Genomic DNA, 18,484 nt, shown 5'->3' with positions numbered 1-18,484 from the left:
TTTGCTTATGGAGCAGAGAGAAACAGCACAGGGAGCACCGTTGCCCAACCAACAGCCACCAGGGTCGAGATGATGTCCCCAGGGCTGTGTAGGCAAATCAGAGCAGTATTTTCCTATAAACACTGAAGGCACTTGCAGTTAAGCCTTGTACTTGGGCTTGTCCCAGAGTAACAGTCTTCTGTACATCACACCAGCAGATCACCTACACCAGAGACTGACTCGAGTCCATTTGGGGTAGATGACAACTGTGGCTAGCAGTGTGCTCATGGCCAGCGTTGACTGGTGAGCTGCTCCCAAGGCAAGAACAGTGCTCTTGTGCACAGGCTGACCCCAAAACACACAATCCCTTGCACCTGGAAGTAAATCTGGGGACAGAGCTCTGTACACACTTCCGGGCTTTGTTCCCAGATTTACCTCCTGAGAGAGGGAAAGGGAATTAATTGTCCCCTTCAAGCCAAACTCCATCACCCAACTCTTCCCCACGCTCCACAGACAAAAATATTGCTAAGAGAGCATCCTCTGTAATGAGCAATATGTCCTTCAGGGCAGCTATCCCAAGAAGGGCATGATTGCCCCAGCACAAATCTGAACTTGCCAAAGCAGCCAGCCATCCAGGCAGAGGAACTCTGCAGAGAGCAGGCGTGTGGAGTGGGCAACAGAGCCCAAAAGGTGCCCTCTGTACCCAAAACACAAGCCGTTTTGGCACTGCAGCATGTTGCTGTGCCACTGGGGAGAAGCTGTTTTGCTGTGTATTCTGCCAAAGATCCTTACTGTAGTCCTGGTAGGAATTAGCCTATTAATTTCTGAGGGTTTTAAAGGCTATGATCACTCATTTCCTTCTGGTCCAGCTAGTCTGCAAAGAGCAATCCAGGTCTGCCTGTGTGCCCTGAGAAGAGGTATCTTGAGAACTGTTTTCTCCTGCCCACATGGCCATCTCAAATCCTCTTTGTTTTTTAAGGAATAAATTATTAGACCTAAGATCGCTGCCTGCTGGAGCTGCTCTGCAGCCTGGCTCTCAGGACAGGATCTGTGTGTGTGTCGGGGGAAGACGTCAAACCCCCATCACACTCCGATGCCTGCTGCTCCTGAAGTACCTCTGCTGTGCATTTGCGCACTGCCACTGTTTCACCTCTTTTATCAAAAAATCTCAGACCTCTGCTGCAAACATGAAGGCACTTCAACAGACATAGGCAGGAGGTCTGGATTGGTACAAACAGGGAAACACGCAAGGATAAAGAAAAATGCCAGCCTAAGGGAGGGGAGACAGTGGAGTTCAGCTCATCACATTAGCATTTGTTTGCACCCAGCAACACTTCAGTACAAAGAAAACCAAATCTCCATTATAATCTCACATTTTTGGACGAGGCTGCTGCGTATTAATTCCTATTGATTGACAAGTAGAACAGCACACTTTGATCATCTTGTTAATCAAGTATTCTTGCAGCAATACGTGACGCAGTTGAAGTAAGTCAGGGTAAGTCCCTGTGTACACAAGGAAGCTATTATAAGAGAACCTGATGATGAAACTGCTTTTAGCAAGAAGTAACCAGAGACTGAGTGGCATGTATGCTTTGGAAAATTTCACTTCATTTGTATCATTTTTCATGACTTTCTGCATAGCATGACATGGTGTTGTCCCCCAGGCCGTGACCGGTTTGGCTTGAAAGTCAAGGTTTTGCAAGCGGGACCAGTGAAGTCCCCTGAGGCTCTAAGCTTGCAGGGAACTCAGCACCTTCCTTTTGAGGGAGCATCTCCTTTACACGGTGTGTCTTGGTCATTTCAAATACTGGCCATTCCTGAAGCTACAGCTTAGATTCATGGCAGTTCTTGGCACACAGCTGCTGAGCTTCTGTGGCCCTGTACCATGCTCGGGAGAAATGGGTGCTTCCCCCTGGGCACCAAGGCAGGCAGCCCCAGCACTGCCACCAGGGAAAAGTGCTGGTGCCAAACAGGGCTGCCAAGCCCACATGTGCACCTCACTGCACGGCTGACCCCATTGCCCAACCTCCCAACAGAATTACCTTTGCAAAAGCATCTGATTTTCAGAAGTGCTGATCAGCCCCAGCTCCTACGGATGCCAGCAGGGACTACAGGCACTGGGGTACCAAAAAATCAGAGAGGTATCACCAGCCTGTGCCTCTCTTTCCCATTTACAAGCATGGCTCAGCCTCTTAGGGACCATAACTACGTCTTTATTAAGCCCTTGGATGAGTTTTACTGCAAAACAAAGCTAAGAATGAGCACGCACAATTACACCAGGACAATAGCCTAAACTTAACAGCTTCCTGTAATTGTCTGAGGCAGCCTGTAAAACAGAGAATCACCTCATGATAAATCCTTGCTGGTCATTTACCATCATTAATCTATACTGTCAGAACGAATTAGGTGCAGATTAACATGTTAATTACAACGTAGATGACACTCTAGCTTTAATTATCAGGCCTTCAAAGTAAACAGTGTCAGATAATCGACCTCAATCACCATAAAGGGGTTTTGAGGAAAGCCCTATTAAGCTGATGGTACCGATGTCCAGCTTACAGGGTCTGCAGTTACAAGGCTGCCATCATATCATTACTTCTCCAAATTGCTCTCTATTTCTATCCACATTAGTCAGGTCCACGGGCCACTTTTTCCGTTGCCTATGACATGCCTTAAGTTAGGGGTGACCAGTTTCGTCAATATGTAGCAACCTAGCTGTATTTATAGAACACTTCAGATTAAACAGCAAAAGCACCCACTGTCCTTTTATACCTTTTCATTTTGCATTTAACAGCTACTTATTCATTTTACTTACCAACTAGGCAATGTTTATATAGCTTGTGGTTCCCATTTCAATATTATTTTATGCCATTTTCTGGAGGGCTAGGATTATGGAATAAACCTGAACACCCAGACAGTCTGCAAGGCACTGGGGAGAGCAGCTAGCAGTGTTGCAGAGTCCCCCTAATCCCATCAGATACACGTAGCCCTTTCAGTACTGCACATCTTGAAGAGCATGGTGTAAGGCAGCTCTTTGTTTTGAATTAGAAGTAACGTAAGGTTTGTACTCTCAGGAGTTTCTCACAGAGTAAAGTCCTGCAAGAGCCTGTGGATCAGAAAGCCAAGCTGGTTGCAGAGCTGTGACCACAAGTGAAGTGAGTAGGGTGTCACGCAGCCATAGGGGAGGCAGGTTTGGCACTCGGAGCTGCCTGTCCTCACTGGGCCTACATACACGAAGAGCTGCCTGGGGACATCTCATGCCCACGGTGTCCCCTGCAGAGCCCAGGGCTCATGCGGGCTCTGGGGTGCCGGGTGTCACACGGGTGTTCGCTCCTGCTGCTCACCACACGCTCCAAAACAACACCCTACCTTTTCCTCCAAACCATGTGCAGAATGCACAAGGCCAAGGAGATACAAGTAGCCTGTGAAACGTCCTGCTTTGCTCTCTCAAGGAGAGCAAACCAAGGAAATAAGGAGCTAGAGAAATAACCCAATAAAGCAAAATTAAGGTGGGGAATTTAATCACTCGGAGGACGGGAAATTCAAGGTTATGGTACCCATGGCAACTACCATTTGTCCACAGAACATTAACCTTAACTCCATATGCGGAAACAGAAAGAAATTATGGGACATATCACGTATGAATGCATATTTCATGCAGCGAGTATCCTGCAATGGCTACTGTGGAAGCGATAATTAAATTTCCTGACTGCAGAACAGGTAGGATCATGCACAAGCAGCTCTTCTGAGACACAAGCTAACGTCACCAGCCAGAGCTCCCAGCTCAGCCTCCCAGTGTAGACAGGGAAGATTCAAGGTCGCAGTTTAGCCACAGAATCCAGCCCTGCCTTCTAAGCTCCTGCCTGACGTTCAGATTTTGGTTTGAAAATTGCCATCTGTTGATTTAGGGAATGTCATGATTTTTCTTTCAGTTGTTTGGGCCAACAAGAATTCAGCATTTCTTATATGTTTTCCTTTTAAGCAGCTAAAGCAACATCCATAGTTCAACAAGGCAGAAGTCCGGTTCCTGCCGGGTGACCAGCTTATTTGAATGTGAGAACCAGATTACAGCTGAGTTACACAGCAAACAAGTTTTCAAAACCTGAGAGAGTTTTGCGCTTGTCTTGAGCTGAATTTTAACCGCAAGCTGGGTGTTGAGGAGTCAGATTACTTACATAAAGAGACAAAACCAAAGCCAGACAGATAGACAGCCACCCTGTGGGCAGAACTGTTGTCCTTAGAGATTCTATTTTCCTGTGATCTTTGACAATTTCTTACTGGTATATCTCTTTAAGCTAAAATTTGACAGACCACAATTTATCGATATAGAAGAACTGCAAAAGTGTAAGAGCTGAGAAGATTAATTGCAATCTGGGGGGCAAGGAAGAAGAATTAGTTTAATGAAAATTACTTCAATCTTTTGTCACCTCCATGGGACACAGAAGCAGGCAGTCTGCTTGTTTGCAACCTCTCTCCTCTCCCAGCCCAACTTTGGAGGTGCCACGTGTCATCTCCTCCCAGGGCTGGATAAACCCTTGTGCTGGAGGCTGAAAGGAAAGAAGAAACCCCTCTGAGGCTTCTCTGCTCCCCAGCCCCTCACATTTAATAAAGTGATTTGACAAATCCATGGCACCATCATAGCTCAGATCTGACCTCTGTCACCACTATATAGGCTGATAGGACGAGGCCAAAATCCAGTCAGTGCACATGGAGGGGCCACAGGAGTCAATGAAACAGAAGCGCCCCTGGGCAGCCTCAGATGCCTGCATGCCCCGGGCACCTTTGCACCTCTGTCCCACAGAGCAGGCTCCTCAGCACCTCACGACAGGGCTGTGGGCTCAGGTCGAGCTCCCTGCAGAGGGAAGGAGGGAAGCAGTCTGAAATGCACCAAAACTCCTCCTGCGCAGCAGCATCCTCAAAGCTATAGCACGCCAGAAGGCTTCCATCCAGTAACTTCGGACATACTTTACCAAGCCAAGACCACATTTATGTGCCAGCAGTTCAAAGTAAGGAGATCTCCCGCTGCAGAGAAGAGGGGTTCGTCGCCCTTCAAAATAAAAGGGCTCACATGAACTCCCTCCACCAGAAGACCTGTCCCAGCCACAGTCAGCTTACAGGCTTAAAACTGTCCACATAAAATATTTGTGTGTATATATATATATATCCTGCTTGAAAGAAGAAAAAGTATAAGCTTAGATTCTTCAAAATACCCCCAAGAGCCGCACAAGAAAGGTGCCAGGGTCAGACCCACTGAAGCAGAGCCATGTCAATATATCAGCATTCTTCATGCGACATCCTGCTGCAGTAAGGGGAGGACGCCCAACAGCAGCGCTGCTCTTAGCTCCTAGAGACACAGGCACTGTCCACTGGTGGGCTTACCATTGCTAGTGCAAACCCCCGACCAGATTCATGCAAGCTGGCTGAAATCACCGACCTAATTTCCAGAGAGCTGTTAGTATCCTTGGACTCTTTTCACTGTGCGTACCTTGAATATGAGCTATTCCTCATCAGAAATAAATCAGGACTTGATATTGCACAGCAAAGAACAGTTAAACAAGTCAAACTTTGAAAAATGGCTGCATATGTTTTCACAGAAGTCAGGGTATAAAATACGTCAAAGTTCAGGAATTAAACTGGCCAGACACCATGACAGTGTCTGTATGCTAACCTGAGTCCAAGCAGGTTTGAACACTCCTGAAAAATCACACCCTCCAAACGATTTCCATTTCTGAATCTCCGACTCGCTGTGTATGGGAAAAGAAAGAAGTGCAGTGATGAAGTAAATGAGTTTATGGAAGCATTACTGTTACCTTTCTACTCTTAACAGCTTCCAGTAATGACTTTACCACCCATATTTATTGCAAATCAAGATCAGCGCTGGGGGAGGAGGAGACATTTCTGCCACAAAGTTTGCGGTAAGTTAAGACAATCTTTCTTAATTGTGTGAAAACCGTAGCCCAGGCAGACTTATCCTTTTTTCCAGGAGTTATTTTTTATTTCTTACAACTGCTCAGGTTTTCCCAGGCACCTCTTCCACAGAGCAGCAAGTTCAGCCTGAGCTGCAACAGAGCAGCAAATCTGAAGTGCTCAGCAAGCTTCACTGAACTTGTGTTTAAGGAGTTTCCTCAAAAGCAGCACAAGGTATTTTGCCAGCTAATCTTTCCAGCCTGCAGCTACAGAGCAAAGCACAGCTGTAGACCTATGTCAAAGGTACATTTGTTAACACATTTTCCCCGGAGTGCTAATTAACATTTACATCAAGCCCTATGAGGGAAAAAGCTTCCACACAAACACAGTGCAGTGAAATGCAAGGAGCAAATTCTCTCTCCCCACCAGATGCAGTGTGCTGTTTGCCCTTCAGGAGCTGGTGAAAATCCAGTTTGTTTTGTAATCTTCTGTTCTCTAAAATCAGATATTTCTGCAAGTTAATAACTAACCACCTTCTTTTTATTTAAAAACCCTACAAGTGCATTTAAAATTCTATGAAAGCAAGGCCCTGCTGGCACTGGTGCAAGCCAGCCTGCATGCATGTCTCCCTGCTGAGTCACAGCACAGGCTCCACATCTTCTAATTGCAGAAAAATGACAATATCTTATGATTTTATAATAAACAAATAGAAGAACAGCAACACACTTTCGCTTGCATCTTGAAACGAGACTGAATCCCTTTAAACTGAGATAGGGAACACAAATATTTGGAGCTGGATCTTCAACTGCCACGTTTTGGGATGCCGACAAAGAGGCTCTAATGAGCAACATTTGTACCCACAAGAAGATGAGGACAAAGTTATTTGCAAACACAAATTTTCACTTGAAAAAAACAAAACAAACAAAAAAAAAAGTGAAGGCAGTTGCTGAACAGCTGGCTAGTAAGCTATTCTTGATATTGTTTCTCAATAAGAATTGGGAAGAATGTGCTACCACATTGCTGTAAATTTTCTTAAGACTGCACTATATCTTAGATATATTATATGCAATATATCTTAGATAAGGTTGAAAATATCCTCTAGGTTTTTTGCCAGGGAAAGTTTTTTTCCAGTTTTTAAAGCAAAAGTAGAAAATTCCAGGTTAATAGAGGGAAAACCACATCGTCTGAGCCATGATATGGTAATATGTAAAACTTAACCTGTTCTGTGAACTTTTATGACATGAGAGAGTGCATATTATTATTCAATATATTTTGTAGAATGTATGCCACAACCATACATCCTACTCAGGCTCCCGTGAACTCAAATCCGTATGTCTAAAGCATTGCCAGCATCCCTGAAGCAATGCACACTTCCAGATGTGGAAAATTTTGACTGAGCAAGGGGCACAGCTGCACACCACTTCAGAAATCAATTTCTAACTCTCCACCTCCACAGAAATGAGGATCCAAGATGGATAATACACCAGCAATACACGGACGTTTTGGCTGAAAACTGGTTTAGAGTTCTGTGAACATGTTTTGTTATCATTGCTCACTTGCCAAATATTTGGGGTGAACAACTTTCACACTCAATGTTTAAGAACTTCTGCTGTTTCATCCGTGGTCTTTTTATTTATTTATTTATTTATTCTTCAGTGTTGCTTGCTTCTGCCTATTAACTGGATATCTAGCCTTTAAACAAGGAAATAAAAATAACAAACAGTGAACGCAACAACAACAATTTTTGTTGGAGATACTCAAGTGAAGGACCCAGAGCACTAATATGAACAACAGTCTAGGCAGGAAATGCAGTGATCAATGCCGAGCAGATGTTCCAACAGAACAAGGTGACTGTGCTTTTTTTGTTGTCGTTTTTGTTTGGTTGGTTTGGGTTTTGTTTTTTGCTTGACCAGCTCTTGAAAACAAACATATCGACATGTTGCCATTAGATACATACATTTCTGTATTCATTAAGAATGCTTTTAATGTGCAGCAAACATGCAGATATTTTGCAAGTTCCCAGCTTCCTTAATTTCCAGTAACTCCCATAAAGAAAAGGCAAGTTTGTGCTAAAATCTAAACTGCCACATCCTGACACAATCTCACAGAAACTCTCTACAGAGCGTGAATGTCTGGACTGAAATCCTGGCCTCAGCACAAGCAATAGCAAAACTTCCAGCAGTCCCCTCCAAAACTTGAAAAGGTGAGAAAAAAAAAAAAAAAACATTTTTTGGGGGGGAGAAACAAGATGGAGGTAGAATGCTCGGATCCCGATTCACTAATCTTTTAATCTCGTGTAACAGGATGAGATTAATACAAACATGCTAACCTGTCCAAATTGGAAGTCTTTCAAATTTCAAGCACAGGAAACAACAACATTTTTTTTCAGACAGGATGTCAGAGTTGCCCCTGTGGTTATATGTGAGCTGAGGACAATGTTGTTACATGAGATCAAGTTACAAACACAAGCAAACAGAAAACAATCTCTGAACGTCACTGCTCAAGATTTGACAAGAAGCACAGCTGACCTGTTAGGAAGGTTAAATGTTCTCAAGCGAGCTCTGGGAGAATATTAGAAGTTCTCTGCTGGACACCGAGTTCTGTGCAGTTAAATTGTCAATTTGTTTGCCCAAGTTAATGCTTATCTTACTTTATGCTTGCTGTGGTTTTACTAACACATTTGACCTGCGGATCTTAAAGCAGTGGCTTTGCTAGCATAATAAGAAGTTTCTGGATTTTCCAAGCACCTAGGAAAACTATTTCGGTAGTTTCCACAGCACAGAAACCTGTAGTTACTCATATATTTGAAACCTCCAGTGAGGTGGATGAGAGTTGCTTAACCACAAACCTTACCATTTCATTTCTATTTCTACTGTTTAGCACAGCCTCGTTCTAAGGAGTTTCTGAAATTGTTTACAAAGGCTGATGCAGAGGTTGTACGCAGTCTGGTCCAAGGGCAATGGTTTCCCGAAGTCGCTTGTAAACAGCAGAAAGAGATAATATTTTATGTAATTGGGAAAAAAAAAAAAGTCCTCACCTTGCACCAAGGACCATTAGAGACAGGGCGGGTTTCCAAAATATCTGCTCCTTCGATTTCTTCCATGTCTGCTTCGTTGAAACACTTTGGCTTCCAAAGAAAAACATTAAATCACCCTCCAGGCAAAATCAAACCAAACTACTCAGGCTCTAGTATTCCAGTTTGCCAAATCCCTGCAGTAAACCACATGGAAGCTTTATGGTCACTTGTCTAATCCAAGGTTTCAGATCCCTGTTCCTTGCTGGATTTCAGAGGCACAAAGCTTGGCCTTTCTGTTAAGCCTCTACAGCTCCTCTTGTCAGGTATTTATCTCCTTCAGGCCTTGCTTGCGGATCCAGGTTTTCACATAACAAATGGCAAATGTTTATCAGAATATGGCTTCCCAGGTACTGTACGAGAGCTGACACTAAACCTCTGATCATCTCAGGAGAAACTTGACAACGAAGTGCAATAGCATGGCCACACCTCTCCACTGCGAGAGCTGGCCGAGACCATAAAATCACAGACAAGGTCACCCAGCAACCAACCATTGCACGTCACTGCAGTCATAAAGCTAACTTACATTCAACCTATTGCTTGGGTAGATAAATATTTTTATTAGATGAAAGAAATACAGAGAAGATGGCGGGGGGCTGGCTGTTCTTATCTGAAATACGTTTCAATCAATGCAAAGCTCGCAGCAGATATCTGAGCCACATCTGCAAATCCCATTGGGGTAAAAACCCTATAAAATACCACCCTTAGTGTAAGCAGCACCGTGTGCCTCAGCAGGCCTGGTGGATAGTCCCTGCAGGGCCTCAAGCAGGAGAGAAATGATGAGATCTTGTTCAGGTGCCTACTAGGCTTCCATCTGCCACATCCTCAGCTTAACAAAGCTCCGCTCTCAGAAGTCTGCATAAAACAGGGACAAGTTTACAAAATAGCCTCAAGTCCCCTGTCAGAGTCCATAAAAATCAGGTTACATGATAAGGCAGCTTTTTCCCTACCTGAGGGAGCTTTCTCAAGCAAATTGATTGTTTTTCTCAGGGACTGGAGTACCATGTACCTAAAGGAGCACGCTCACTTCAGAAAGAAACTCATCTCCAAATACATCGTACATGTTATAGAAAGGGGCTACAATAAATATGAATAAAAGCAGGTAACAAAAGATCAATCCTCTTTGTCCTGTTTACATTGCGTATCAGGCAGTGCAATTGCAGATAGCTGGTGCCCTAAAATTTCGAAACTGACTGTGATCTCTGGCATCTATTTAGACACACATGGCTTCGTTTTCCGTGCAGCTGCTTGGCCCTCTCGGGAAAGGCCTTTTCTTTAAGGATCCCCAAAACAGAGGAGTCCGGGGCATTGGCTACTCAGGAAAAGCAAGGCCACTTTTCCTTGTCCCTAGTATGTGAACTTCTTTCTGGCTGAGCAATTCTTTCTATGTATACGCTTTATATCTTTGTATCTATATGGTAGCATTGGTAGCATTTTTTTTTATTTTTTTTTTTAGTAACTGTAGAGAAAGATTAATTTTAGTTCTGTCAAAATAGAAAATCTTTTAGTCAATCAGTCATACTGGCAGCATCCTTAAAAATTAGAGTTTTAGACCTCTTTCTGTCACCAAGGCATAAAGTGCATAAGTGATTTACTCAAGGTCACGTGCTAGATCTATGTACTCATCTATTCATTAATCAAATTTGATTTCATGAGATATTTCTCAGCAGTTTAATTAAAATGGGTCTTTAAGGAGTTGGAGATTACATTTTACAAAATGGTAACTAACTAAAAGCATCTATCTAGGTTAGGACATGAATAGAAACACTGTCAGTACTGCGTGTCTAGCCAGGTGTGTGCATTATTGTTTACACATTTATTTCAAAGAAGTGAAGTCTAAAGTGATAAACAAAATAGGCAGTAAGCATAAGGACACAGGTATCTCTAAGGAGAGACAGGAAAGTGAAGGATAAGAGCGTGAATTTGGAAGCCAGTGACCTGATATGTCTTTACTATCAATCCTGTGATTTTGAGGACGTAAACCAAAGCTCTGTGCCTCAGTTTCCCCTCCTGTGCTGTGAGACGAGCAATACTCAGCACTACTGTCTCACAGGAACAGCAGGCTGTGCACTGAAGATATTCACTGTCTTTATCAAAGTTGCATCTCTTCCTACCAAGGTGTGAACTCCTTATCCTACCATTTGCCCGCATAAGCCCAACGAAAGCATGGTGACATGCCCCACAGGGTGCTACACAAGCATAACGCTATCCCAGCCTTCTCCCAGTAGCCAACACAAGTCTACAGTGCTCGAGGTCCCAGGCACGTGCTCACTCCACTGCAGTGGTGTAATTGAGTCTCAGACAGCAAGTTTTTGCCTGTTTTGAAATAATGCAAGGCCCACATGAACTCACTATCCACACTAGCAAATGGTCAGCCAAGTTCCTGCCTGCCCAGCTGGAAGATTCTGCTGCACACAGGTTGGAGTTATGCCTGTCTTCTCCCAGTTATTCACAAGGGCTCTTTATAACAACAGCTTTAAGGACTCTCTTTTATGCCATTCCTTTGACTTGGGCAAAAATCTCCGATCACTAATTGCTGAATTTTAAGAAAGTAAGCAAAGGGCATGGCTGAAATATCAAATTTATTTGTTTTGTTTTTCCTGTTTTCTCTGTACAGGTCACCCATTTAGTGACACATTAGCCATGTCCCTGAGTAGGGGAAACCAGACTTCCAAAGTTTGCTTGCATTAAATAGCAAGCAAAAGTACTGTACCTAATTATCCACGTAGGTGTCCATGCTACGCCTTCTGCTTTGATGATGTTCTGTGGCAGTAACTGTCTGACTTTTTCTGGTTTTGAATTGGCCATTTCCTAATTTAAAACAGAGCAATTGAAGGAAACACTTTCCCCATACACAGCATAACATACGATAAACTTTTTTATGGTTGCTGTGGAGAAACAAACTCAACAAGGTTTTCAGCTTGAACCTTCAGTGTAAACCAGCCATCTGTTCCAGGCCGTGTCAGATCACAGGAAGGATAGCCCACAGCTTGGTTTACTAGAGACTAATTTAGGACATCAGGACTCTCCCCATGGATTAGTCACTGACTTCTTGGGCAATGACAGGCCAGACACATTTGTCTCCGTAGCTCAGTGGTTTTCCCCTGTAAAACAACAGTAACGTCTCTTCCCTGCGTCAGAAGGTGACTTGAGGTTGGAGGATCTAGCTCTGATGCCGAGGCAGAAACTAAACTTTTCAGCCCATTTGTAGTTCTGCAGTCCTGACCATCAAAGTCAACCAGAAAAGGGAAGAAGAGGAAAAAGAAAAGGAAAAATGCAGATGGGTCTAAAGATGGCTTTGAAGTCCAGCCCAGGAGTGGAGATCAGGAAGTGAGAACTGTAATTGCAGCTGGGTATCAGTTTCCTTTTTTATTTCTGGAGAGCCCACAGTATGGTGCAGTTTTGCTGTCTTTCCCTCAGCAAACAGGCAGGAATAACATTTACCTCTGCAGGAGAACGGTTGTTAAACAGAATGGGCCATAGACACAAAACAACTCTGCATTTCTAATGCAGAAGCAAGGAGAAAGCCTTGTGAACGTGTCTGAAACTTATTTCTTTTGGATCAGCAGGGAAAGCCGTAAAGTATTTCTCATTTTGTTTCCTAAGGAAATTGCACTGTATTGCTTGTGGGCTCTGCCCGAGTTCCTTGGGAGGAGAGCCAGCTTCAGGCAAACTCAGTAGAGAGGAGCTGTTGGGCTCATGAAAATGCGTGGTCTGGCAGAGGGAAGGGTTCCTACAAATGCCCCGCTGAGTGAGAGGCTCCAAGCTGAGCTCTCACCATCTGGAAAACTCACATGAGAAACTAGAGGGAAGCTGCCAGTGCTACAGAGATGTTATGTTTGACTTCAAGTTGCCCCAAACCTGGCACTGCTGGGCGGTTAGCGACACCCCGGCGCTGTTCATACCTCACTGAGCTGGGTGCTCGGCTGAACGCACAGTAGGCATGAGCATAAAACTCAGACCACAGGTCTTGCAGCCTTTGACCCGAGCCCTGATAAGACTGCCCATTACAGAGGCTGCCCTGGCCTGTGAGTAACAAGCTGCTGCCACAACAAAACGTGTCGGAACAGGTTAATCGACATAGCACTGTAACTTTAACGCTATTAATCAACATTAAACAAAGGTTTATATTTTTTTTCTTTCTGAGATAAGCTGCAAGGCAGGGATCAGGGCTGCTGTGAGAAAACATGGACTCAATATAGTGAAATAAACCTGGTTGTTCCAGTTAAAAGAGCTTTGTGAGCTGAACTCATAGGCTGAGTTATCATAGAAGTGACCGCATCTTGAAGACAATTGCAAAGGGTTTAGTTTTTGGTATTTGCTAGGCATAACTTGAATGTTTGGCCATTATAAATCTCTTCTTGTTTAGGAAAGAAATCTCATTTTGCATCATACTGTTCTTATCTCTTAGCAGAAGCAGGGGCAGGATCTGAGTATGCTGATGTTTGCAGACAGCAGTGGTGCAGCACAGCCCGTCTCCAGGCTTCACAATGAGGAAAATGAGCTACAATTGTGAAATCATTGCCTAATAATTGATAAGGACAACCACTGCAGTCCTCTTCCATGCCCCTTCTTTGCTATTCTTCCATTCACCATACATAGCTGGATATATAGAAAAGAGAATGACAATATGGATAAAGTACATGCCACACTCATAGAAGACATTACTTATGTCTTGCCTGATTTCCTCTTTCCCCATGACAAAGTAACCCAGCCTTTTCAATTCATTTTTTTCTTTTTAGGGTTATATTTGTCATCCTTTTGACAGCCCCTGAGCATTCCCAAGGAATAGGGATTTGTAAATAGGGTTACAGGGAAGAAACTGGAGAGATCTATTGCTTCAAAAAGAAAGCAGGTACATTAAAACCCCCACTTCACCCTTCTTTTCAGGAATTCCCTTTGGTACTACAAACACCTTGTGACATGAGATCCTGATGCCAGCCATCCCAAGAAAAGTCCAGCCCACCACAAGGCCAAAGAAATTTGGTTCAGTCTTTCTTGTCCAGAAAGGAAGGGTGGATGTGTATGAATCCTCAGTCTGCAAAATTCCTGAGTCTCGGGAAGCAAGCACACCCAGAAGTCACCATTAGCAAAAAGTCACTATGTTGAGGGATACACTGACCATTTGTTGCCTATGAGAGGAAAAGTCTGTGGTAAACAACATACTTCTATGTGTGAAGTATTGGGTAAATACTGACATCATAAATTGCCAAGTAACGGTACTTTTAGTATGCTATAAGGAAAATGTTACTTCTTCCTATTCCACAATGATGTCACACACTCAGTGACAATCACAGTGCTTACTAGTAAACTGCGGGGAAAAAAAATGAACAAGTCTGGTATAATTTTTACAAGAGCTGTGTTACAGAGCCTGGGTCACTGAACTTTAGCTCCCTTGAACACAGTTCAGCATTACAGCTAGCCAGGGCCAAACTCTACCCAACACCCTTATAAACATCAAGCAAGTCACCTAACAGAGTTATTTCAGTGCCTTGCTGACTCAGAGGTAATATAGAAAGAAGAGTACAGAGGATAGATTCTGTTTTAATTTATATCTGCTCTTCAAAACTGTATCACTGATGTACTACTAAAATGAGATTTCAAATCTGCCGAAGAAATAATATGTAATTCACAAAGCAATTGCTGCTTCTGTAGAAACTTAAATTGTGCTTGTACTAATGACTTGGAATTTCTTAAGGTTCATGTCAACAGTTTCCAGTTCATCTTAACTCCTGGTTCTTCCAAATATGTATATATTTCTAAAAATGAGCAGTATATTTTGATTAACAGAAGGAAATATTCTGAACAGTAATCTGAGGGAACAGGAACTCCTGAAACAAACCATGTTACCCACAGCAATCTCACCTGTGCCAGAGCTTAATAAAATAACAACATTTAGCCTTAATTTTATAGAGACAGGGAGGCATAACTGGACCCCAAGGAGGGATCTAAAAGAATGGGTAATGGCCCCATAAATGTATGACTTTTGAGACTTTTTTTTTTTTAATTTAATCGCTATGTTGATATATTTTGTGGTTCTCAGCCCATGCAAAGGAGGTTTCAGAAGGCAGAGATCAATGCCCATTTGGCCCCATATGTCATTTCTGACTCCCTGTGCAAAGCTGACCCTTAAGGAGACAGCTGACTGTGTCCTAGCACTCCACAGCAATCACTTTCACACATACAGATATGTGAAAATTTTGGCATTGACAAGTAGTATTTTGTGTACGATCAAACAAAGAAAACCTACAGGTAAAAACCATTTTTAGGTATTTTTACTTACTTTGATTGAAAAGTCAATAGGATCAAGATGAATAAAGAAAAACTGTTCTAAAACACCCATTATGGAAGACTGGAGAAACGTTACTAGCATCACAGTAGCACCCTCTACTGTGCTGCTATCATTGGAATTTCCCAGCGCTTCCTAGATTAAATTTGGTGTTTTGTGTCAGGATGCAACTTCACTCTTTCAAGGGTGAACAGTCCTTGAGGTTTCTGTGCAGGCTAAAGGCTGGCATACAGGACTCTGCCTGCTGAGAGCCCTGCACTCACCACATCCCAAGGGCCCATCAGTGGAAGCCACCACGGACTGATGAGTGGGCATCAGTCCTTGTTGTTCCGTGCAAACCACCAAACAGGTTTTCAGCTCATTGCAGGACACTGGTTTGGGGAAGGGGTCTCAGTGAGGCACCACCATTTCTACACTTCCTTTATTTCATGGGGATAAGGTTTACTTTATAAATGCTTGCCAGGCCTTTGAGGTTGTCACACAAGTTGTGCTAAAGGTTATCTAACGGTGAGCTCTTTCGAGGTTATGTGCCTTGGTGAATGTTTCCATTGACACAGGGCTCATGAAAAGGGCAGAATATCAACACCATCTTGTGGACAAAACGAAACATAGGTGACTAAGGAGGCAGATCAATCATTATTAACAAATGTTTGAATAAAGAACTGCAATTATTTACGATCTTCTACAGCACAGTACTATACCTCCCAAGCAATGAGCAGAAAGAGCACTACAAAGATAGAGATTATTTTTTCATTGTGCAGTGGAAGAGAAATGAAAATACTCCCACAAGTTTCAAATCACATAGAGATGCAACTCCAAAAGTAGATACTGTCAGCCACAGCAAAATAGGTGCATAAATCCAGGTCTATAAGCCGTCTAAAAATTAATCTGTCACTGTGGTGAACATAAAAGAAAAAGATAGAGGCAAGATAGGGTATGTAAAACAGGGTTGGTGGGAAACTATACACCATACTTTAGATAGAGAAGGCTACGTAAGATTTAAAAACCACTTATTGCTCTCCTGAAGCAAAGCTGAGTCCAAGGTCCCTAAACTATCATCCGTGTAGATGACATAGACCAGCGCAGCTGAGGGTGTTACCTTAGTCTCTGCCAGTTCCTCCTTCTGCTTATCCCTGCCAGCTAAAATCACCTTCATGTTATCCAGTCTGGGTCTCAGCCAAATAGCTTCTCCCTCTCTCTTGTCCTGCAAGACATAAAGTGAACAGAGATGGTATAAAGTGTTATAGAGCATGCAGTGGGTTTGCTAGACTATTTTTTTTGTAGGGCTGTCTAATTCATCATACTACCAAGCTTATGAAAATACCATTCCAGTAAGAAAGCATTTGGAAAGTTCTGTTTCTCATTCATACATCTGACTTCACCAACACATAAATCGTGACAATTTGCTATGAACTAATGAATGAACCGCTAACTTGGGACATCACTCATTATCATAGAACTATTTCCTGCCTGCTCAATTAAGCTCTGAAAGTGCTCTAGCATAAGCAAAGCAGAAGCAGATACTCTTGGGAAGCGATAAATGCCAGAGGCTGAGGGGCATCCCGACAGTTTCGGCAGAGTTAAACACACTTGGTTTTACCCGAGCAGGAATGAAGGGCCCCTGCCACTCTGGAAGGCTGGAACACGGAACTGAACTCTGGCAACATAACTGACTAGGAGAAATATTTGTGGATCCAACATTCTAATTTCTACCAGCAGCACATAAAGCAAGACAAATTTCTTTTCCCCAGTGGGCCTAACTTTTGATTTAAAAAACAAAACACATTTATATGGAGTTGCACAGACATCAGCCCACACCTCTTAAGCATCAACACAGGAGTTGCAGTGCTACCCACCAATTTTGCAGTTTGTGCTATTAATCAGATGGATACCAAAGTAGAACCAAATGACAGTATTTTAAACTAGATAGCAGGAAGATTCAGGAGTAATCAACACCAAGAAGCAATCACATTCTGCTAGAACAAGCACAGCCTACAGGAACTGACTGGAGAGAACCATTTTTTCCCTTCTGCCCACTAAGTAGGGAAAAAAAGCTCTTCTTCCCCTACTTTGTATACTGGCACTTAACATTCCCAGCCACAAACTACAGTTACATCACAAGAGGTTGTCCCTGCCAAAGACTTCACCTTCTTTCTACATCCTCTCTGATTTGGCACTGGCACTCTAAGAAACGTGTCTAATCTAAAAACAACACACGCAAAGAACCTTTTTTTGCAGGTATTTACACAGATGCAGCACATGGCTTCTTATAACCAGCAAGCCTACTGCAGCCAAGTTTCAGAAGCAAAGTGCAAGGGAAATCCTAGCCCTCCAGAGCCACTGCCTGGAGCGTGGCTGCCTCATTCCCTGCAGCTGAGCTGAGCTGGGCTGAGCCCACCCTGAAAATCTCTCTCTGTAGGTTAGGCAACTGATTTATCACCTTTTCTTAAGGCTTCCAGTCAAGTCTACATTTCTGATGCTTCTTTTGACACCGTCTATTCTGAATACCAAGTATTTAAGGCCTTCTCAGACTGAAGAAATATGAAAAATTCAAGTCCAGCCCATGTTTAATTTATTTTATTTACATATATAAACTGCAGCCCGGAACAGAGGTGGTCAAACACCATCATGCCCGCTTCCTCCATCTTGCCCAATAGCAAGGCCTCTTGCCCACATGTAATTTGGCCTCCAAAAATTGCTTGTAATTGGATATCAAAGCAGAAACCAAGCGCTTCTGTTTCTCACCATGTATTCCTATTTCCAGGGTCTTGTCTAACCAAAACCAACTGTGACATGGGCTGACCTCCCTCTCTGCAAGAACAAAAATAACTTGGAAGATTATAAGTATCAGCACTATGTGGTGGCATCTACCAGAGCAGTATTATATATCATGTTCCCTTCATCATTCCTCTTAAGGTTTTGCTGTCTCTGCATCACTCCCTTTTGAATGGGTTACTGGGGAAAATGCTGATTCTCATCAGCATTTTTCCAGTTCTCCCACTATAAAGAAAACCTACTAGAGCTTTAAAATATACATTTGATTTCTTTTTTCTTGTCATTGCATTGTTCACTTCATAGATTCTCTCCTATAGCAGCATAATCATATCTCTCAATGGCACTGGTAAGACAGAAGAAAGTGTAAGAAATGGTAATTGTACATTTGGTTATATAGAAGTGCATATCAACCCCAGGGATATTTGTAAGCATATTTGTGAAGACATTTGCATATGTACTGC

General features: G+C 43.1%; 1 protein-coding gene across 1 annotated transcript in view; it reads right to left on the bottom strand.

Annotated features, from left to right (window-relative positions):
- PDE8A (phosphodiesterase 8A) overlaps nt 1-16,429 on the bottom strand; it is a 163,829-nt gene extending 147,400 nt beyond the window's left edge. The window contains exon 1 of the mRNA XM_035335387.1: nt 16,348-16,429. Within this exon, the coding sequence (XP_035191278.1) occupies nt 16,348-16,404 (57 nt within the window). The 5' untranslated portion in view covers nt 16,405-16,429. The remainder of the gene's footprint in view (nt 1-16,347) is intronic.
- Between the last annotated feature and the right edge of the window lie 2,055 nt (nt 16,430-18,484).

Source organism: Oxyura jamaicensis, chromosome 10 (genome assembly GCF_011077185.1).
Source record: "Oxyura jamaicensis isolate SHBP4307 breed ruddy duck chromosome 10, BPBGC_Ojam_1.0, whole genome shotgun sequence".
Classification (NCBI taxonomy): Eukaryota; Metazoa; Chordata; class Aves; order Anseriformes; family Anatidae; genus Oxyura; species Oxyura jamaicensis.
The sequence above is the reverse complement of the archived record's forward strand: the minus strand, read 5'-3'. Positions and strand labels throughout refer to the sequence as shown.